This window comes from Onychostruthus taczanowskii, unplaced genomic scaffold (assembly GCF_017590055.1).
Source record: "Onychostruthus taczanowskii isolate IOZ18803 unplaced genomic scaffold, ASM1759005v1 scaffold9, whole genome shotgun sequence".
NCBI lineage: Eukaryota > Metazoa > Chordata > Aves > Passeriformes > Passeridae > Onychostruthus > Onychostruthus taczanowskii.
In genome coordinates this window covers 16,480,544-16,503,336 of record NW_024506993.1, presented here as the reverse complement: position 1 = coordinate 16,503,336, position 22,793 = coordinate 16,480,544, and the positions used below count along the sequence as shown (strand labels likewise).

General features: G+C 41.5%; 1 protein-coding gene across 1 annotated transcript in view; it reads right to left on the bottom strand.

The window, feature by feature from the left end:
• DOCK3 (dedicator of cytokinesis 3) overlaps positions 1 to 22,793 on the bottom strand; it is a 185,528-nt gene that overhangs the window by 58,512 nt on the left and 104,223 nt on the right. The window contains exons 13-23 of the mRNA XM_041426040.1: positions 22,701 to 22,789; positions 20,525 to 20,650; positions 16,896 to 16,913; positions 11,170 to 11,294; positions 6,988 to 7,150; positions 6,412 to 6,518; positions 5,554 to 5,725; positions 4,996 to 5,093; positions 3,270 to 3,353; positions 2,828 to 2,928; positions 1,671 to 1,752 (exon numbers count right to left, since the gene is read on the bottom strand). Coding sequence (XP_041281974.1) covers positions 1,671 to 1,752; positions 2,828 to 2,928; positions 3,270 to 3,353; positions 4,996 to 5,093; positions 5,554 to 5,725; positions 6,412 to 6,518; positions 6,988 to 7,150; positions 11,170 to 11,294; positions 16,896 to 16,913; positions 20,525 to 20,650; positions 22,701 to 22,789 — 1,165 coding nt within the window. The remainder of the gene's footprint in view (positions 1 to 1,670; positions 1,753 to 2,827; positions 2,929 to 3,269; positions 3,354 to 4,995; positions 5,094 to 5,553; positions 5,726 to 6,411; positions 6,519 to 6,987; positions 7,151 to 11,169; positions 11,295 to 16,895; positions 16,914 to 20,524; positions 20,651 to 22,700; positions 22,790 to 22,793) is intronic.

Here is a 22,793-nt window from a genome sequence, read left to right as displayed (position 1 = left end):
TCTGGTACTAGTAATGACACATTAGCAATGATAATGTCTTTGGTACAAACTTGCTCCAAATGCCTGAAATAAAATCTGGAAACAAAGAAGGAAATCAATCACTTAGCTGCAATGGGAGAAGATAAGACCTGAATTTGGGCCTCCAAGAGATACCTGCAAAGGCAACTGTCTGAATAAGATGTGACAGCAGCGTGGGTGGCAGAGGATGTGCTGTCAGGTCTGCACAAACTCTGCTGGTAATGTTAATTCCTGTGCTTGGAAAGGCTTGGGCTGTCAGGTCTGCAAACTGACCTCCCTCACAGAGGGAACAGCCACGTTCCAGGCCAGCACGTGAGAGCCTGAGTAAGCAGAGGGCTGCCTTGGAGGCCAAGACACAAGGTACCATATTCACAAACTGACTTCCCTAGCCCCAGATGCTGAAAGACATTCCTGCATTCTTGTCGTTACTATTTCCAAACAGGACTGCTATGAGGTTCAACAAATGCAGATCACATAGGGACAATATCCTCCATCTCTATTTGCTGCACTGCATAAAACACTAATGAGTGCTTTGAGAGGCAAGAAAACCTCCTCGAAGTCATTCCAGCTGGAGATCTTTTCATCTCATAACTTTAATAGCTTTTTTCTCAATTAAAAAAAAAAAGGGAAGATAATGATGAAAAAAAAAAGAATGAGAAAGTTGCTAATTCCTTGAAAAAGCATCTTTGCCCTATTTTTACCATTCCATATGAATCTGTAGTTGAAAATTCCAAAGAAGATGTTCCTAAGCATGTCAATATCTACAAAGCCAAAGCAAGCACAGGTGTAATGCCCTTATCTGAATAGGATCCTAGCAGGGCATCTGGAAAGTGAGAGGATGACACTGGCAGTCCTTCACCTGGAAGAGGTTACACCTCTTTGAACTGACAAGTGACAAAATCCAACTGCTTCCAGTTCTGCAGGTGCCCAGACTCAGGTATTGGGACACCAGTCCCTTGGAGGCAGAAGGTGCAGGTGGGCATTCACTCAAAAAACCCCATCTTCCTGCAGATGTTGGCATCTTGTATTTATGCACTTGACACACTGACTTCCAGGCTTACTATTACACATGGTAAAAATGAATACTTTCTTTATTCTCTGATTTCTCTGTAATACCACCAAAACATTCCTGGTGATTCTCACAGCTGTGCCTCCCTGGCACATGATGCTCCCATCACAGAACCATAGGTCAGCTCCTGTGCTACTTCTGAGGGTTTCCACCCAGTTAAAGACTCATTTATCTGCTGCTTAAAATACTCCAGGACTTCAACCCATGGTACAATGGAGCTGTGTCACAGCCAGAAATGAAGAGCAAAACTTTGATCCACAGCACCCATGCCTGATACACTCAAAACTACTGCTGCTTGGAGGACAAGGTGTGGCCCACATCAATATTCATGCACTGGCCATGGATCTAAGTCCCACTTAAGTTCTCCACATGGTTGCAGAAGGGTTTTAGGGGACTTAATTCTTTCAATTTCTTCAGCACAAGAATGAATCTCCCCCGAAAACTAAAACTGTGGCTATATATAAAAAAATCTGGTTAAACAATGACAGGAAACCAGTGCACACTACCCTTGATTCCACTTCCAGCCTTCCCAGCCCTTCTGTGGTCCCAGAGGAACAGCCAGCAGTGCCCAATGGACACCTACCCTCATTGCCTCCTGGATGTGGTCCTGGCGCACGAGCTCGGCCGAGCGGTCCATGTACCACTTGAGACAGCGGATCAGCTCCCTGAGGGAACAGTGAGCACAGCCTTCAGCGCCACTCCTGACACTCATCAAACATCCTGGTTTTGGGAGACATCTCTAAACCAGTCTCATTTCACTTTATTGCAGTGGTCAGTTACAGCTGTCCTCAATACTGAATTTACATAGTATTTACATTTAAGTTTCAAAACCAGAAAATTATTTCTTCTCTGTAATTGACTTGGACCATGAGGAACACTAAGAGCACATAAAAAAGATGTTATTAGAAAGATAGCTTTGATAAAGGCATGGTTCTAAGACCAAAATATACATTTATTTTAATAAGAAATCCCATCTTAGTAAGAAGGTTTTAGAAACTGAGATCACAAAGAAAATACCTGCATCTATTTTGCTAAGTACAAGAGACCATCTGGACTAACTTACAAAGCTGTATTAAACCCATGTTTTATTTCAGACAACAGATTACCAAAAAACATTTGTTTTGTCTGAAAGAGGTGCTAATTAACACAAAGCAGAACACCTTTTTACCCTCTGAACACAACTATGCCTTCCACTGCTGTATATTATCTATAGGTTTCTACCTGCCATTGATATTTTTATATTTAATTACACAAAAATGTGAATTGCTTAAAAGAATCAATAGAAATTATTAGCTGTCTTTATAGTTTATTGTGGCCAAAGATAGAATATACTCAGAACCAAAAACCTGAAGGGTAACTTACTGCTTTCAAAAGGTCTGTCTCATTCTCTTACGCAAAATTCTTTTGAATACCAGAAAATAAGGCAGAATCATCAAAGTGACAGTGAAATTTAAATTTCTGATCTACTGAAATTAAATTGTAGCCAAATAGAACATCTTATGTGAATATCTGTGTACTTTGGAAGTTACAATTAGTTCTCTAAGCTTTCACACAAGTCATGTATCCCAACATCTTTAACCTGAGGATTGCTTTTCCCTACAGCTGTGCTGGAAAACTTCCAGGTGAGTAGCTCTACTTTTGGGGACACTGCTGCCAGGAAGGTTGTGATCCTGATGGTGCCACCATTCCCAAAGGTGGCTTGGTGATGCCACCTCTCAAAGGGAGGAACACAAGACCTACTTGTAAGCCAGAGCTCCTGCAAAGTGCTTCTGAATGTAGGTGTCCATCACGGGGCGGAAGTGGAAGTACTTGCTGTCACGGAGCAGGTTGATGATGAACACCTGGGGACATGGGGAAGGGAACCCAGCTCAAGGAATTGCACATTGCTGCCAAGTGTCCACAAACAAGTGACCCAGGTAAGGAGCATTCAAATACATGAGCTGCTTTAAACAGTCTCTGTTGTGTTATCAGGTATTCCTGGTGGCTTCTCCCACATGGCAGTAAATACTGCTGCCCCTGCACGTGCTGAGGTCAGCCTGCCCTCCTCACCCAAGATCATTACAGAAAGCATGGCTGGGTCAGCTGAGTATTTCATATTAGACAGAAGAACAATACTAGTAACATGGTCATAAGAAACTCAAAACTCACTGAGCATGAGATAAATAAGAATCCAGCAGCTTACCAGAGACTGAAAGACCAACAGACCATACTTCTCTGTGTTGTCATCCAAAACTACAAACAATGTGTCCAGAATATCTTGTAGGAACTAAAATGACATGAACAAAGAATTTCAACTTAAATTGGATTCAAAAGGTTATTTCTCCCCTGCTTTAATTAGTTCATACATGTTAATATCATTGTGAAACACTTGGCAAGGATAAATCACTTCAGGTTCACCCATATGATGTGATAGATTTTAATTTGATTTTACAATGGAAAATTTTTATTCTACAAGGAATATTTTCAAACAAAAGTGATAGAAAACAACAAAAAAAAGTACTATATACCTGATTTTTAATTTTGACTGAGTGTTCCTCTCACTTTAAGCTGACTGGAAGTGCTGCCTGACACCAGTGGCAAAAGAACTTGCTCTCATTCTCAAATCACTGGAGTCTCAGGTACTGTTCAGCATAAATCTGAGGCTGGGCAGTACATTAAATTATGTTTAATATTGAAATTTTTGTTAAATAACAGAAAGTAAAGCTTTTCTAACAAGCATTAACTGGGGCAAGTTACATGTTTCCAGTTGCTTATTTCACCCTTAACTCCACAGCTTGTTGAACACTGACAGTTCAGTGATTTTCTTTCTGAAAGCACAGTCTCCAAAAGGATGAGTGTGAAGGAGAGTGCTGGAGATCGTTAACTGCACATTCTCTCATGATTTTTTAATCTATTCTACTTAAATTTCTGATGTCGACAACAAGAAATAAATTATAGCAATTTATGAAGCCTCTGAAATGATAAAATGTCTTTTTTTCTGAATTATTACATTCTGTTCTTCATATCCCAGTGCCAAATGACAGCTGATTTATGGGGAGAATCAATTACTTCTCCCCATGAAATAATTCAATCCATATCTTTCTTTTTCTTTCTCTATAAAAACCAGATACTTGTACTGCCCTACAAATTAAGTGTACAAAACATGACATTCTTGAAGAATTCCAATATAAATGAGATTTGTACTGCCCTGTTACTGTTACCAAGTTATCAGGAAGAGCAACATTCCAGCTATGGCAGCACTCTAATGAGTTACAGTGAAGTGGCTTTAATGATAAACTACTTATTACATGAGAGGATTTGTCTTCAGTTTCTTCTCCTTGGTTGTTTGTGTTAGAAATCAGCTTTTACTTCCAGATTTATAGAAATAAATCCTAGAGAAAGTTCCCAGCACACCTAAGATTATCAGTGGCATATCTGGAATGAACTTAGTTTTGCTGAGACCACAAGTATTCAAGTGCAGTTGGAAATTCCTGGGCCCTAAAGAAGCTCAGGTCACACAAGCTTATCATGTAGAGCAACAGTGGCTACAAAACATGGTGAAATGATGAGCTGGCAGACAGAAGACTGGTGCATTGCTGGCTGGATGCACCAGAGAGCCCCTGCCAGGGTCTGTGTCTGCAGCAGCAGCTGGGTGGGACTGCAGACTGGAACCACTGGTGCTGAGGACCCAGCACGTGTGGCTGAGAGAATCTGACTAAGGATTAGCTCTGGTTTGATCCCACTGCACTAATTCTCAAGGGTATCTTCCTGTCCAGTTTCATGTCATAATAGAATCCCAATTCACACAGGGTGGAAGCTCACAGTGTGAATCAAAAAGCACAGAAAGAGGGAGCCTTCAGAAGTGGCCTGCAGGTCTGAACTCACTGCCTATCACAGATACATCCAAGGGCTGTTATTGCATGTAGTACCTTAACAATCTCCTCGCCACTGACATGTCTCAGTCTTCCCAGGATATCCATCACTCGATCTGGATAAGCTTTCCATTTGAGCAGGGCAAGCAGATCCACTGCAGAGAGAGGGAGGAAGAGCTAGAACCACACAGAGGGAAGAATGGCAACCCCAGACCCATCAGAGATTCATCACTTGCACTTCACCGCTTGATGCAGTCCACACTTCTTGGGAAATGACATATATATATATATATATATATAAAATGGAAAACAAGAAGTACAATATGGAGTGAGTCAACACTGCTAATGAAGAAAGGAATGGAGGAATGTTAAAGGGCTTTGAAAAGAGTAAAGGCTGCATTTTTCCCTGTGTGACTTGACACTGCACTGTGGACAATCCACTCCTGTCTGCTTGTGCTTTAGGGATGTTGCTGTAGAAAAATCTTATTTACTTAGCCACTCTGCAAAAGCCAAGCAACACAAACTCTGGATTGTGTAGCAGTGCTAACAGTGAATTTTTTTCTCTCTTTCCTAATTTCTGCTGCCTTGGGCAGTTCTGAGGGATCAGCAACTCACCATTCTGGGTCAGTTTGGTAGAAGAGAGCTGTGTGGAGACTGAGAAGGTCTCTTTGGTGCTGCGCTGGAAGATGAGGCTGGAGGGGATGTTGGGGCAGCCGTTGTAATCCTCCTTGCAGCAGGGCAGCCCCAGGTAGAGCGCGTGGTTGTTGAACGTGCTGTTCTCATCACACTGCAAGGACAGCACAAGGGTGGAGTTGCACCTTGTCCATCTCATCCCACACACCCAGAGCCTGTCAGCAGTTCCACAACAGTGCCTGGGTTGGGATTTTTGTGGGTGCACACCAACACTTCTAAGGAAAACCTGTGCTCGGGGCCCTGCACACGCCCAGAAGAGACCCAGCTCTAGAGTGATCTCCCACCACTGCCTCCTCAGAACTCACCAGATCTTCCAGATGTGAACTTAGTGCTGCTGCCTGAAAACTGTACTGAACAAATAACTCAAGTGAATCAGTAGGAAGGAAAAACCCCAAAGCCCAAATCTCTTGCTGCAAGGCTGCCAAACTGTGGCACTGCAGCACGAGGCATTTGAATCCAGCACAATGTCATCTTGCAAAGGCACAGAGCAATGCCTTAGGCTGGTAGAAGTGCTGAATGCTCATGAACACCAGCATGAAGTCACAATGGATGGGATTAATAGCAGATAAATCATTATCATCAGGATGGAAAAGGTAAGCTGCACCTAGAATAGAAGGCTGTAGCTAAACCATGTGATTATGAGTGTATAAAATTTTGGAACTACTATTAACCTGTTCCTCACAAACTTCTAATAAGGGGGAGATAGGTAATGTAATGTCCGTCACTCATTTAAGTAATGAAGTAGAGATGAGCAGTGAAAAGTCTGCAGAGAACTGGTACCTTATAAACATAAAGCTCATGGATATCATCTGACAAGGTCGTGCCATCATCTCTCATCAGTGGGGTGAATGCAAAACCAAAGAGCTTCTTTTCTCCCTTGTCTTTTGCTGCAGCAAGAGATAGAAAGAAGGAATTGCATTTGTGCATACCCTGTCAATATATACAAGATTACTCACCAACTTCTCCAAATGCCTAAAAGAAAACAAGCAGCTACATAACAAACAACTTTTCTAATCCCAATTTCTTTTTTCTAGTTCAATGTAAAGTACTGATAAGCTTCAAATCAAACACAAGCACGCCAAATGTAGCAAAATCTCAACTGTTTATCCTGCAAAGAAAACATTCTACAAAAAACACAACAAAAGAACAGCACAGACAAACACCTACAAAGTGCTTTGGCCTGCGCTGATCATTCACCATGTTTTTAGTGCACTGTTTGATAAATTCAGCACAAGGTGGCTTAGCAGCGTCCCTTCAGTGTATTTCAGGCTGGCCTCTCTCCCGCCTTCCCCCCAGTGACGCCTCCCCCAGCCCTCAGCGGAAGGAGCGCCGCGCGTGTCGCGGCCGGGCACTCACTGGAGCAGTGGCGGAACTCGAAGCGCAGGTGGGAGCCGCGGAAGCGGTCGATGGGGATGGGCAGTTTGATGATCTCGCCCCAGCGCGGGCTGTTGTTGTGGTACAGCACGAAGGAGTGGTAGGCGCTGCGGCTCGGCTCGCCCGAGCCCAGGCTGATGCAGTCCTGCCACCAAAGGAAACAGCCAGCATTAAACACTCGCACCACCCGCGAGTCATTTCATCAGCCAGTGATAACCTTTATATAATTCATGGCTTTCTGTAGACATAAAGGAGTCAGAAGCAGAAATTCAGACACAAAATGAAATGTGAAGTTTTTTAGGAGATCTTGAAACTTCGTTTTGGGTCAAAGGGTGAACTAAGAGACCTGTGCTACGGGATGAATCTCAGTATCTTAAGTTATTATTTAAGCTAAGTTTTCCATCAAGTACTGACAAGATACAATAAATATCTAAGTCCAAATAAATAAAATGGAATAAAAAAATAGGACATAATAGGACAATCACTTGTAATATTAGCCTTCTGTGAAAAGATCTTAACCAGATTTCTGCTACAGTATCTCAGAAGTGGTACCTGACCTTTCCAAGCTCTTTACAAATGTTTGTCTTTCAAAACTACAACTATCCAGCCTCACCAAGTATCCCAGAAACTTCTAATCAAGTTTCTTCCTCAGTGGTAAGCAAAGGATTTCTGTGTAATACTCATCACTGAAAAACGTAATTGGATCTAAATTTCTGCCTTCAGATATAACAAACTCAGAGATCTTTCCCAATCTATGCCTTCACAAAAACACAGATGAAGAAAAACACAAACTGATATTGCTCAGAAAATAAAAAAAATCTTAGAATACAAGTGAAGAAAATAGGATAAATATTGAAGTCCTGAAATAAGGACAGTAAAAGGTCCTTTGTGATGAAGACATGGAGCAGGAAGCTAATTTTTTTAATATATGAGCACTAACCTATGCTGTAGACCCAGCACTTACAAAGAGATGCAGGAGATACAACACCTCGCAAAACCAAGCAGAAAAAAAGGCAGCCTGGAGATCCTTCACTTTTAGCATGTCCAAGGATAATGAATCCAGGAAGAAACAAGCTAAGCAGACCAAGAATAACACATGTAATATAAATTCTGTTGTAAAAACCCCCCATGGAACACTATAATGACAAGAACTGCTACTGGTCATTTCCCCAAGGCATCTATAAATTCTAACCCAAAAAAATACCAGAAATGTTGATTTTTTAAAAATCTGTAACCATCTGACTGCCCAGTCAAGAACATCCCATTAACCAGACCCAGTTAGTTCAACCTCTGGCAATAATCTGCTGGCTTTGAGAAAGTTAAGAATTTGTGATGGAGCCCAAAAGGGAAGAAATGCTCTCTGGAATTCTGGGATTCAATGCAAGGCCTGCCTACATTGACAGGGACCCACTGCAAAGGCTGTGATCCAAACTGAGTGACTGAAGGATGAACTCAAACAACTCAGTCCTCTCAAATAATCCTCAGCAACCACATGGGATGAGCCCCACATTTCTTTAATACAGCAGCAAGAATTAAGTGTTGCAGATAACAACAGGTTAGTAGAGAGCAGTGCCAGCACTGCAACCCAGAACACCTCTAAGATCCCAGTTCTATTCTGTAGCAAGAGTAAATGGCTGGGCTTCACCACAGCAATTCCAAACCCTCATTGTGCATTAGGCTCTTAGAAGCAAACAAAACAGTATTTCTGTTTTCTCTACAAGGTACAGTCAAAATTCAAATTTTAATGTGAACTTTTTTTTGTCCCATCAAGAAGCCACCTGCTCTGGCTGACAAACTGCCACTCTTTGAATGCAGTTTCATGCTAAGAACTTCAAATAAATCAAGTGTCTCCTTCTGGTTGTTAACTTAGTTCCCATGCAGTTACACTACAATCTGTAGTCTGAGGAGGGCAGACTGGTAAATCTTTAATTCTATATTGTGATCTGAAAAATACAAACATACTAATCTCCAGACACCTGGTGACCCTGAGGCCCAAATATGCAGGGGAATTAGAGGGCAGAGGCAGAGAAGGGGAGCTAAACTAGAAAAACGATCAGGAAATCTCTGTTGTTAAAGGTGTGCCTTGCAATTCATAGGCTATTTCTGCTACTGGAATAGAAAGAAGAAAGAAGTGAGAAATGTGTCAAAGGATTTTTTTTTTTTTTTTTATTTTTCAGACTATATTGAAATATACTAAGAATTGAGTAAGACCATTTTGAGAAGGAAATACTCATTTTCATTTTGAAAATGAAACTGTGTTCTGGAGGAAATTTCACTCCTTTCAATAGGACTATTTCTGGATCAAGATACACTCAGCAGCAATGAGGAACTGAGAAAATTCTCATTAATGCTGTGCATGGTTCTGCTAAAGGCTTCACAAAGGCACAATTCAGATTTGGGCTGTGCTGCTGGTTGGGACAAGTTTAAGGATTTAACTCTGACATCAGATGAAAACTCTGGCCACTTCCCCCATCCTATGTAACTCTGCACACAGTGTCTCTGTTGGCAGCTCTGCTCCAGAAAGGCCATGGGGCAGGAATGGTGGAGGGTATCCAGCCAGGAACAGCAACCAGGATTCCAGCCAGGAACAGCAGGGCTCCAGGGTCAATGAACTCTCAGTGTTCTGCCCACATTCACAGGCACCATGAAACACCAGGAAGCAAAGACCTCCCAGACACAAACCAAGTGTCTTTGCTGCTTTGTCTGCAACCATACAGAGGAGCAATACCACAAAAACTGGGACAAAGTTTCTTTTAAATATGTGGCTTAAATTTTAAAACCCCACGAAGGTCCTTCATATGTAAAGTCTCTCCCTTATGGCAAATACTAGAATGGTCTGGGTTGGAAAGGACTTTAAAGCTCATCTTGTTCCAAACCCCTGCCATGGGCAGGGACACCTTCCACCAGACCAGGTTGCCCAGAGTTCCATCCAACCTGGCCTTGAGCACTTCCAGGGATGGGGCAGCCACAGCTTCTCAGGAAATCTTCACCTGATTTTTTTTCTGACTGGACTGACCATCCTTTCCAGTGTTTGTGCCATGCCTGTCCCACTCTCCCATGTGAAGCCTCAGTGTGCTTTCCAATAGCAGTAACAGGCAAAGACAATTAAAAAACAACTTCATCTCTGTGAATTACCATTCCAACCAAAGTCACCGAAGTTAAGACTAATAATGACTAGAAATTATCTGGCTTTTGTATGTAATCATTAGGCATCATTATGTATCAGCATTTGAAGATGCTGATATTGCAGTGTGAGAGACTTCTCTTTGTCCTTGCCAGACTGAAATCAACTGATGATTAAAACTTTGCAACTCAGTTTGAAAAGTTTAGGCAAAAAAGGAATCTGATCTTCGTGCAGCAGCTCTGGGCACAAACGAGTTCCTTACAAGAAAACACTTTACATTTAATGAAACCACAAGCAGTTATAGTAATGAAAGTTCTCCTTTCAATTAAAACCAGAAGATTGTGGCAATGTATTCAGTACACACTTCTAGGTGTAGAGATTCTCCACAGTAATGGTTACAAAGCCCATTTTATTGCAGTGGAGGTAAAAGAAAAGGTAAGGGGAAGTTATTTCTCATAGTTGTTCATGCTGAAATACTTCCTGTTTACTTCTCTATATTCACAAAAACTAAAAGAATAGAGGAGGTAAAACAGGAAACATAAACAATCCCCATTCCCAGCTGGAATGGAGCCAACCCAGGGTGAAATTTTATTCAAAGTTATTTTCCAGAACTACATTCAGTAATGTAACCCAACAACTCAGATTTAGAAGTCTCCCTTGGAATCACATTTCATCGTGTTTGTGTATGATACACATGATTTAATTTTAGATATGCCTATACTCCTTAGTTCTGATTACAGCTACTCTAAATTTTTTACTTTAGCCACTGACATCATATTTGGAAATCACACAGGCTTTCCAGTTTATGAGTATTTTCTCCAAGTCTTCTATCCCCATATAAGGGAAGTGCTCCAAATTCTTACAGATTTATAACTCACCATAATACAGAGCTTACAAACTTCACAATTAAAAAAAAAAGAAAAAAAAAAGAGAGAGAGAGCCAGTTTTATTTTAACTCTTCCCTTGCGTCAGAGACTCTGAAACCAGAGGATGTGTCCCTGCAGGGAGCACCTGAGGCTCCCAGGGAAAGGAGCACTTACCTTCAGGATTTCTCCATCAGCATAGAGCACGTACATGGTCACCTCGATGTTCTTCTGCACACTTTTGCCACCCCTTTCAAAGTCCCCCTTCTCCAGGGTCAGGTACAGGTCATTCCGGATGTCACCTGCAGGGACAGAGCGCAGCCACAGCCTGAAATCCACAGGGGACACCGGGCCGTCCCAGCTCCATTCTCACATCGTTCTCTGTGTTCTGACAGACGATGGCTGATGCCCAAATCATTCCAAGCAGCAAGTTAATTGTTAATAAGGATGAACAGTTTAATATCAGTGCATAAAATCAGACCATTGTTAGTAATGCCTTTAATAATGGGAACTCAGGATCACTACTGGTTTTAATTATGTAAGTGGGGAAGGGAAAAAAACCTGTTACTGCTCTACTGTGCCTTGTGAGCTGAGCTGGAAGTGTCAGGCTAAGCCTGACAAAATAGCTTCAGACTTCCTATTTCCAATACCTTTTACAAAAAATAAGTATTTTTGTGACAACCAGAATAATATTATGTTCAGTTAGCCTTTCAAGCATTTTCTATAATTTCATAATTCTCTTTTATCATAACAACAAAATAAAAGCAGCCTTTTTGGGAACCTGATCACAAACCAGTTCAGATGGATTATGAAGGAATTATAAACATAATTTTTTGCTATATGTCTGGCTGGCCTTTGGTATCCATATGCGTGGCTATATGAAAGCAGGCAGTATGGACACTTGCCAGCTTCTCACTACGTCATTTTCAGGAGCTTTCAGACCAAATTACTATATTCAGAAATAGAAATGCTTGTGTCTCAGCATCTTGTTATCCTGAATTTCACAGACTCTAGCTCGCTTGGTTTGGTTTTATTTTAGAATCTGATTTGGGAAACTGCTTTCAAAACTAACGTGCTCCAATCTAAGGTCTACACCAGAAGGACAGCAGGTATTACCTATTTTTTCTCTAAGATTTAGTTACTGTCACCATTTTATGATGTTTCACACTCAACATTTCTTTTTATCCACTTGCCAGAAAGGCAAACATACTAAAAGGGCAATATATAAAAAAAACAAAACCAACCAAACAAAAAAATTTAAACCCTTTCAAGGCAAGTATTTTGTTAATCAGCCCCAAGACACTAAATAACAAAGTAATGGAACAAAGCAGAGACTCCTTCAATGTCTGGCTTCTTCCACTTGGAGAAACTGATGCAGTTAAATCTCTGTATTAATCAGAAGCACAATGAAATAAGGCAGCATTTGCTTTCAGGCACTGAGGGACATCCTTTTGTGCCCCTCAAAGCAGCGCTTCAAATTCTTCCTGAAGTCTAAAACCCCACAGAACTTGTTCCTTAATCTACTGTAGGGACAAACAATAGGAGCTCTCAGTCCTGCCTTTGCTTTCAGTCTTATTTCTGGAGATAAGTACCACTCTTTCAGCATGGAAAATCCAGCTCTGTGGCTGCCAGTCAGTGCTTCCTGCTGGGAGCTCTCTGTCAATGGCAATCTGTGTGCAGAACATGCTCCTTCCTCCAGAGCCTCCCTCTCCTGCAGGGCCAGTGCTGGGAACACCTCCCAGCCAGAGGCTGAGCTGCCAGGGGGCATCAACAGGGAAAAGATAACAGCAAGAGCCTGCTGAAAGACCTGGGATATTGGATCTGTTTTGGCTTATCAAAGCACAGCATCAAATGCAACAAGCTACAGGCAACAATAAAGAAAATTATCTTGGGGCTCAAAATCAAGCTGAGATACCTCTATCCTGATTATAGGGATAGCAAGGAAATACAAAATTCACCACAAAACATGATTTAAGTTGGGCCTTCTGTTCTGAAAATCCTCCTGCTTAACAGACTCCATCCTTTTCTCTCAGTGGTTTGCTCTATTAGGAAAAAAGTTTCAATTTGTATGCTGTAAGTCTTAATAGAAATTAATTGTACTCATTATAATTAGCATTTTGGAGCTCCCTAGTTATGACCTCTTTTCTGGAAGGCAGTCTGGCTACACAAAGTCCAATGTTAGACAGCAAACCATTTTCCAACCTAAATTAAAGGCAGCATTTGGTTATATATAGCATCTTATCTTCTATTAAGCTTAACAGGAGGGATATTACTCCACTAATTTAAAAAAATGCCTTTGGGGTGGGGTGTAGAGGGATCTTAAAACCAGTGGATTTGCATAAAAATTAAGGGAAAAGATGGGAAAATGTATTATAGTGAAATATAACAGTGTATCTTCTCCTGTAAAAATAGTCTATTGGATCTTCAAAAAATAAAAAAAGGCCACTACATACCGTAAAAATAGGAAGTAAATGTATCTAACAAAGACAAAAAGCATTTAACCATCAGGTAGGGTGATGATTTTGGTGGAAATCACCTTTCTACAAGGAGCAATCTCCTTTTCCTAACATATGAGTTGACCTGAGGCCTCACAAGTCCTTTGTTTTTCTCCATTTGCTTGTGGTTTTGAGAGATTTGAGCTCTGATACCTCAGTGGGTGGCACAGAACAAATGCCTGAGCACAGAGCAGTTTATTGCCATCTCTGCTCTGAGTGTGCAGGGCCACAGAGAAAGCTCAGCCCCGTGTGGGGCACGGGACACCGGGCAGGTGGCATCAGCAGGACCAGGAGGGGCCTGGGCAGCTCCAACCCCACTGGCAGCGACGTGCCCAGGCAGGAACCTGGGCACACAGGGCTTGGCCAGGTGAATTATACGGAAAAGAGACAGAGAGACAAACAATGAACTTGTTTCAGATGTCAGACCGTTCATACCCTGTGCTTGTGACAGCAAATCCTGCATTCTGGGGAAGAACCAGGCTGGTACCTCAGCCTGGACCACAGAGGCCTCAGGCCTTCCCAAACAGCAACACAGGGCAGAAAACTGGGTGAGCTGTGGCCTCCCACCATCAGAAGAGGAATAAAAAAGTGCTACAAGGCCAGTGGGCCATGGGTATTTATAGAGCAAAGCCTGCTGATGTCATTTTAAGCTGAGGTCCCTGTGCTGGATGGCTGTCAAGGCTGAAAAACCTCAGAGAGGGTTTTCAGAATGGGATTTGCTTCAAAACCCATTTCTCTACAAATGTTTTCCAGTTAAAAACAAAAGTAAATTTCTTTTTAGCATAGTCCATATACTTTTTACACACATAGTTACTGACATTAATTATCAAATGCCTTGAAAGACAGTATTTTCCATGATAATATAAAAAAAATCATTTTCTGATTTTTTTGGGGCTCTTTCTTTATCAATTCCCTTCACCTTTATTGGGGTTTTGTTTGTCTGTTTTAACCTATTTAGAGGCCCAATGTCCAACATACAGTTATTTAAATTATAAATCATAAATTATAGCTTGGAGGGCTCACTTGTATTGACCTGAAACTATTTTAATGGTAATGGGGGCAAAAAAGTGGTGGAAAAGGCTACATGAGCCAAATACTGATTTTGCATTTGCAGTATAAAGGAATGTACTGGAAGACTTTCAAATAGTTCTTTATCATTTTCAAGACTTAATAACCTGAAGCAGCCCAACAGCCACTCCTTGTCCACTCTCTAGCAGAAGAAATGGGAGTTCATCCTGACAGGGTGTGTAGGTTTTCCACCGGAAGACTGACCAGTTACTTGTACTGCAAAATAGTAACAATTTACAGGAACTGCCTGCATTCAATCAAACACTTTTTATTCAGGGATCCTAAAGATTTTGGACCCTAAGGACAGGAATGGTCCCTGTTTTGTGCAGAAGAATACTATGTCCAAAAAGGGTACATAATTCACAGAAGGTTCTGCAGGAGAAAGAGACACAAATTTCTGGTCACTCAATTCTAACAACTTGTTTTTCTGAGCTTGTGGCTTTGTGGACACGTAATATATCCCTGCCAGCTGGGGAAAAGTGGCAGCTCCCAGAAGCCTGTGTGTGTAGGTCTAGTTTCAACTAAGTACAATAGCTATTTATCCAGAGAATTTTGGATTTTTTAAGGTGAAAGTTAGGTCTTTAACAATTTAGGCAGCCAAGGGCGAAAAAAAATCAGAATATTAGTGTTTAGGTCTATTTTTATGAAATTGCTGTGCTGGTCCTATTCACTTAGGGCCCCACACTGTGATGCACTGTCTGCTGGACTCCCTAACACCCCTGGGTTTGGCATCGCTTCAAAAATAGTGGCACTTCACAAAAGAGTGAATGGGCAAGAAAGTTATTCAGAATATATTCCACAGTGGCTTCTGAAGAAAACCCAAACCTGTGCTTTTATGTCCCGTCCATAAATGAACAACCAGAGCCATCAGCATCACCCCACTGCCCTGAGCCAAGTTACAGCAGCTCAAACTGAGGACTTGGGCCAGCAAGGAAAGGCTTTGAAGCAAAGCAAAGTGTAGAGGATTTGTGTTCATGTGCAGTGTTATTATCACATGTTCTGGCTCTATTTGTTTGAGCTCCCTGCAGGGGAACTGCTCTGCTTCCTGGCTGAGACTCTCACATTATCCTGCACATTCCCTCTCTGCATGGCTCTTCCCAGGAAGCTGCTGCTTTGGAGGGGGCCAGTGATGGGTCCCTGATCTCAAACAGCAAAACTCCACCCTCAGCTGGAGGTGCAGCTGCCTCCAGTGCAAGCACACAGCTGCCTGTGAAGGGCAGGGGCTGCAGCACAGCTGAGGCTGACAGGAGCAGCTTTGGGCTCATCACATCCCTCCTCCAAACCAACAAACTGGCCAAGGGTCAGTGGCAAGAGTCTCCAGCACCCCTGTCCTGCCTTCTGGCTGTCCCTCAGGACTTGTTCCTCCCACTGTGTGACTCTCCCTGGCTTGAACAGTGCCACCCCCTCTGCCAGCCCTCTGCAGCCCCTCCATATTCCCAGTGCACTCCTGGCACAGTCCCACACTCTGGGGATCACATTCCACCCACTGCAGCAGCTCATTTCTCTGGCCCTTCACCAGCCAGGCAGCAGGGTTTTTTGAAGGCCTATATTCTTGAAATAGTTACAGCAAGCAACTATTAACATAATTGTGAGCAGTATTACAGCAACAAGGGGAAACAAAGCTTTTATCTGCTGCCTCTATGGCAAATTAAATTAGTTTTTTTTTCTCTAAAGAGAACATTATGCAAGTTTAACTCCGTGTGCTTCTCCAGCTTTCACTGAGCAGAACACAATTGTTTCAAAGAAAAGGGACAAGCAATACTTATTAGGTTATTTGCTACCCATTGTTTGACTTCTATGTATAGAAAAGAATTTATACAATGCCCTTTTTAAATGCAATTTTTCCCCTGGAATAGTTGCCTTTCAGTAGTAGGAAGTTGTTTTATAATGCTTTTTGTCTCTGCAAATTTTCCATTTCCACAAGTTTATTTATGACAATAATACTTTTTATTCTCTCTGCAGACACTTTTTGGTGATAATTATTACATAATTATGGCTTTTGGTCCTGTTAACACTCTTGCCATGAACATTCTGAGAATGGCTGATGGATTGTACCATGTCCTTTCCTCAATGCATTTTTGCCATGACTTTGTGCTCACTGACTGAACAGATGCTGAGATGCTTCTCACCTGCTTCTTCCTGATTCACCTGTCACAGTTACTAAATTTGCCCAAAACCCTGTGGTATGAAGAGAGACAAAGTCTCCACCTCCCTGTTACCAAGGTTGCCCTGTGATGTTATGATTCGCTGTCTTTATCAATCCCAACATTCCATGGAAGATATGAAAATGGAAAAAAAGCAAGCAAAAAGCAGACATTACACAGAAAAGCAGAAACTTACACCCAACAATCTTCATCTCTGCATCAGAAACAAAGGGGAGAGAATAAAGGGAAAGGAACAGGAGAGAAGCCAGGAAATTAAGACAAGGAGAGAGAAAAAAGAGAAAGAAACATCACTCACAAGTCGGAGATGAAGCATGCACTTTTCATCAGAGGATCAAAGGAAAAGACAGAATACTTATCAGCACATGGGCAAGGGGAGGGATGTCCTTGGGGGACTGACAAACACCAAGCCTGTGCAACAGATTTCTGCTCAGCAAGTCCTGCACAAAGCCCAGCTGCAATCCCCAAGGAGCAGCACAGGCCTCACTGCTCTCAGCTCTGGGAAAGGTAAAATTGGCACCATCAGATGCATGGCCTAAAACCAGGAACAATTTAGAAAAGGTATTAAAAAAAAACAAAAAACAAACAAAAAAAAAAACAAAAAACCAAACCACAACTGAACAAAACCCCACCATAACCTCTTCAGGAGGCTGGTTTGACCAAATCTCCTCTGATTTTGCCAAAAAAGACAACTGAAGTCTTTATGATGCTCTTGTCGGATCACAACACATTGGGAAACAAAGAACATTTTATCTTTACAAAAGAAGGCAGGAAGGTTTGTTTTGGACAATATTAAGCTTGTTCTGCATAACCATGCAAGATACAAACCCATAAACACCAGTTTCACTTTGTTTCTTAATGATGACCAGCTACCACTGATGTTTCTCCTATCTGAGGGACAGAAAAAGAGGGCTTGACACAGGGAGCTAATGCTGCACTTTAGAAAATAAAAAGGGATAGGAAAACAGTAATGAGACACAGGTACAAAATTTTAATAGTTAAGATGTGGACATGTGAGAGGATTTCCTGTTAAAAAAGAAAATGAAAACATTCAAACCTATGACAAAAAAATTAAGTTGAAATGCTAGAGCTATTTACCTTTTAAAAAATAGATTTCTGGTTCAGTAGAACGATCACTGCTTTTTTACCAGGTGATATAGCCTTTATTAATTTATTCATAACAAACATTTTTAAACCACACTGTCCTGAAAAATCTGTATCCACTTGCAAAATACAAGACAAGAGCTTTCTGTGCTGTTTTCCGGAGGAGGAAACCCTGTGTTTAACAGTTCTGAAGCAAAGCAAGGAAGAGCTAGTTTGACAGACTATTACAGCAGCAGACACAGCTGAGAACTGCTAATGTGCATGACAGGCTTCTGTCTTTGATTAGGGGTTTTTGTTTCTTTTTTTGGTCATGTGTGTCCCCAGTGAATTATTTTTCAACTTTAGACAATATTCATAAGGCTAAGGAAGAATGTTTGAGCCTGGCTGTAGAAACATAAGCACAAAGTCTGTTGATAGACATTCCTTGTTCATGCAGCTGGGCTAATCCACCTGAAAGGTAACACAGCCAAATGTTCTACCCTGGATGTCAGGCAAACTCCAACCCCAACTGCATCTGTTGTGTTAAAAGCAAACAACAGGCAAATATCTGCTCTCACTTGAGTACATCAAATATACTTTGAGTTCCAAAAAAATCCTGATTAGTAATTAGACTGAACACTGTTTGCTGCATCACCTGAGTTCCATTACATTTCAATCTCCTCATTTTCCAGAGATTTCACTATATAATCTGGGGAATACCCAAAATAGTGAAAGCCTTTGTTTAGAGCCCCATTCATGACTATCCCTTTCTTCACAGCTCCTCTCTACTCTGGCAATGTCCTCATTTATAACTACAGTGAAAGTTGACTGACACTTCCTCAACTGCTTTGCTTTTCTCCCTTGGTGTTTACAGACATGTACAAGCTGCCTTTCCTCACAAATAGAGCATTATTCCCTCAATGCCTACAGCTTTGCAGCTAAACTCAATACATGAAAATTTCTTGTGGCACACCTAGAATCAAAGAGAAGTTCTTTGCCCAGACCCTCTAGAGAATCAGGAAGCATTTAACAGCAGAATGGAGATCCTGTCACGCATTTGTTTCTATCAATCAGCATTTTGAGCATATATATATATGTGTGTGTGTGTGTGTGTGTGTGTATACAAAAATGTAAATTGTTGGACTCGATGATCTTAAAGGTCCCTTCCAACCTAGAAAATTCTGTGAAATAGGAGTCCCATTCCAAACAGGTTATCATCTTAAAACCCAGTGTCTTCTCCAAAAAGAACTGTGATTCTCACAAAGAGAATCTGGAAATTTGGATTAGCTGCAGTGAACAGAGAATTTTAAAAGCTTAGGGCAGGAGCACTTTTTGTATGAGCACTGATGACCTGTTTGCTCTAGCCCTGGCCCAAGGCCTTGCCCAAAGCAGCAAATACAGGGGACACTGTGCACATGCAGAGGGGCCAGGGCCCAGAAAACAAAAACAAGCTACTCAGGGGAACACTGAGGACACAAAGCTGTTTCTTCAGCTTCAGTGGCCTGAGCCACCTGAGATACAGTTTTATCCATAGAAATGGAGGATCAAGCAGTTCTGCAGAAGAATCAACTCCCTTGCACAGGTGTGTAAATGTGACACATCCAGCTGTGTTCTCAATTACAGCAGATCACCTTGCAGCTGCTGTGTCTGTACATCAGCCTGCAATAATTAATCTTTTCCCTATTTGATTGCTCTGTGTTATGCCTGGAACTGCTATAAGGTCACTAAGAACTAAAACTTATAATTGGCTTTATAGCCCACATCCTCTGCTGCTCTGTTACCACCATTTTCAAGCTCATTAGAAAATACACACATATTGTTCTGAATCCTTTGATTCTTTAGTTTCTAGAAATGCTTCCCACCTACTCCCTATTTTATTGTGGTTTCTGAAGAGCTTCCATAATGAGGCTACAACTACTTCTGGTACTGATGTCTCACTGCAGCCTTTTGAGTTATAAAATCTAATGTTTTTTCCATTATGCTTTCACCAAATCTCCCATGTCTGTAAAGTCATCCTTGGGCTTGCTCATCACAGCAATGAAGTAATAGTTCAAATGCTACTAATTAGCAAACCCATTTCTTACCACACTGCAAGTCAAGCCACTGTAACACCAGATTTTATGTGGTTGCATGACTGCCCACATTCTGGGCTCTTCTCTTGGCTGTGCTGGGGCTGCCAAGCCAAGAAGCATCTCCAGCTGCTGCTCCAGAAGTGAGGAGCAGAGGAAGCACAGCAGGGCTGCAGCCAAAACATTGCATGGACCAACTGCTCGTGAGGTCAGAGGGAAAATTCAACCAGGTCTGCACCTTCTCTGCTTCTCTTTACAAAAGGATCACATAAACTTGAAAACATCAAGGTTGCAAAGTGGAAACTCATGTTTTCCAGGATTTGGATTGTTGGGAGGAAGTAGTTTCATGCATTTAAAAAGAAACATCTCTATGCTGAGTGCAAAAAAGGGATAATAATTGGCAGGGGTCATGGGGAATATCAGAGCAATCCTTCCAGATCCCCTTCTATCCACGTGATTTTAACACCTTCTATCACTGTAATGTCTGTTCCTGACAATATTTTATCATTTGCCACCCCAAATCTGGCATTTACTGATAAATAAGACAGCTCTGTTACAAATCCCACTCAAGTAAAGTGCCCATCCCAGTTGCACTTGATTGGGAGAGTATGAGAAAAGAATGACCAATATCTTGGCTTGGAGCTGCTCTGTTTACCTGGCATTATAACATCAGGAAATCCCAGCTTCCTGGTGACAGCCACACCTCTGTTAAAGATCATGGGGTTTTCCCTTCGGATCTGCTCCATGTCACCACGAAGAAGTTGAAGAGATATTATAAGTCCTGGGAAAAAAACAAAGAGGTTCATTGTTTCTGACCTAAGAATTGGATTCTGTGTGTACAAAGCATGCAGGTAAACTAATGTTCTACTCCACAGTTAATTTAATACAATACATAAACAAAGCTCTTTTCTCCCTTGGATCAACTGAAAATTGAAATGCAGGAAACAAAACTGTTATAAGGGATCAGTTAAGAACACAGAATTATATTAAAATACAACTCCTAACAGTCAGAATACTTAGTTTTGCAGACATGTCCCAGGTACAGAAAGTATTTCCATTATTTCTTTTCCTCACATGCAGCAGGTTATGACACCTCTGAGGGACCACCAACCACACAAAGCTCTGGAACATCTCAAAAGTGCCTTTAATTCTGCTTTATACCATGAAAAAAAAACTGTAAATCTCAAAGTGTATCTTTTCCACTAGTTTTTTTTAACTGCTTCATAGAAGGCTGATGATTTTAATGAAATTCCCATCAGTTCCTCAACATGTTTCAGGAGTGCCAACTGGCCAAACTGATTTCAGCAACCAGCTCTATGGTTCAGTGGATCATCTGAACAGCTAGACTAGGAATAATTGCATACTTAATCTCAGTCCAGCTGTTTTCTCTACCTGCTTTTAATTTACAACACAGGAGAGTGTACTGGTAAAATGATGAAAGCCCAGCATTACCATACAAAAAAACACCAGGATTGAGCTCAGCCATTCAAACCCAGTCTCACCTGCTGAGCACACACTACCAACTCCACATATCCATAAGAATTACCTGCACAGAGCAATTTCCCACATTCTCTACTTCAGTGTCACTTGGTCAAGAGTTCTTTCACTGCCCAGAACAACACACACCAAACCAAACCCTGCCTTGGATGCACATTTTTGCACGAGCAAAAGTCCTGTTCTTTCCTAAGCTCAGTATCTGGGCTTTGTGACCAATATTTAGTCACCATTTTCTCAGGCAAGTTACCAGGGAAACAAAACCAGGAGTACCGTGTACCTCCCACCCACTTCCTGCCTTCTCCGTCTGAAATAATTTTCAAGCCTGTTGTTTGGCTTCAGTCAAATTTGGCAAATAGATAGATACCCAGATTACATGAAGACTGTATACATTTCATGAACACTGGGAGTTGAAAAAATGAGGATAAAGCCTTAAAATGAAGGAAAAGAGGCCAACCAGCCAGCTGGACAGTCAGCATGCATGTACTCAAAAGCTGCCAAAACACGGACTTGCAACTGCCCAGCTGGGTAGGCAGGAGAGCACTGCAGGGAAAACACAGGCTCTGAAACCATGGAAAACATCCAAGCCCTTTGAATACCATGTATGAGGGTGTCTGTGTGTACAGAAGGTTTCACAGCACACAAGACACACATGTTCATTGGAAATCAGCCTTGACTATTTTTGCCACTTACAGGATAACTTGTTCATTTTGTATCCTAGTTTGCTATTAAGAAACAAACCGATGAAAATAAATTTAAAAAATTCTAGTATAAAAGGAGTGGAGCAAATTTGGAAGTTCAGACATGTTGCTCAAGTTGGCAAAGCCATAAAGAATTTCAGAAGATATTTTAATGATGACTAGTGGATAACTAACTGCAACAGGAGGAGCAGCAGGGAATGAAACCAGCTTTACACACAGTAAAATTTCATATCTGCAAAATGTTTTATTTGCTTATTGTTGTGCTTAATCTCTTCTATGGGAGTGTGCACTGCATATCCCACTAGTGTCTCAATATGCAAACAAGCAAAATTAAGACAAATTCAGTACTTGGACATTAGCATGATTCAGGCACTTGGTAATGAATGCAGAACTGGCTGTAATGAAGCTGAACTGTACCCTATCAGCTGTTTCACTGGGAATGGGAGAGCAGTGATACCTCTGAATTAGCAGCTACAGACATTATATGAGGTAAACAGATAAGACAGGTTTGACTTTCCCTATTTATCTGTCATTAGCTACGAAAGGAAAACCTCACATCTCAGTGAATTTCTCAGCTGTTTCCTACAGGGGATGTTCAGCTGTGGCTCTGACCAACAAGCCCCAGGAGATATTTACCATAGTTGGAGCTGGGGGCTGTGTATTTGGTGCTGGACTTGCGGATGATGTTTTCATGGATCTGGCACCATTCATTTTCATTGTTACACCTAA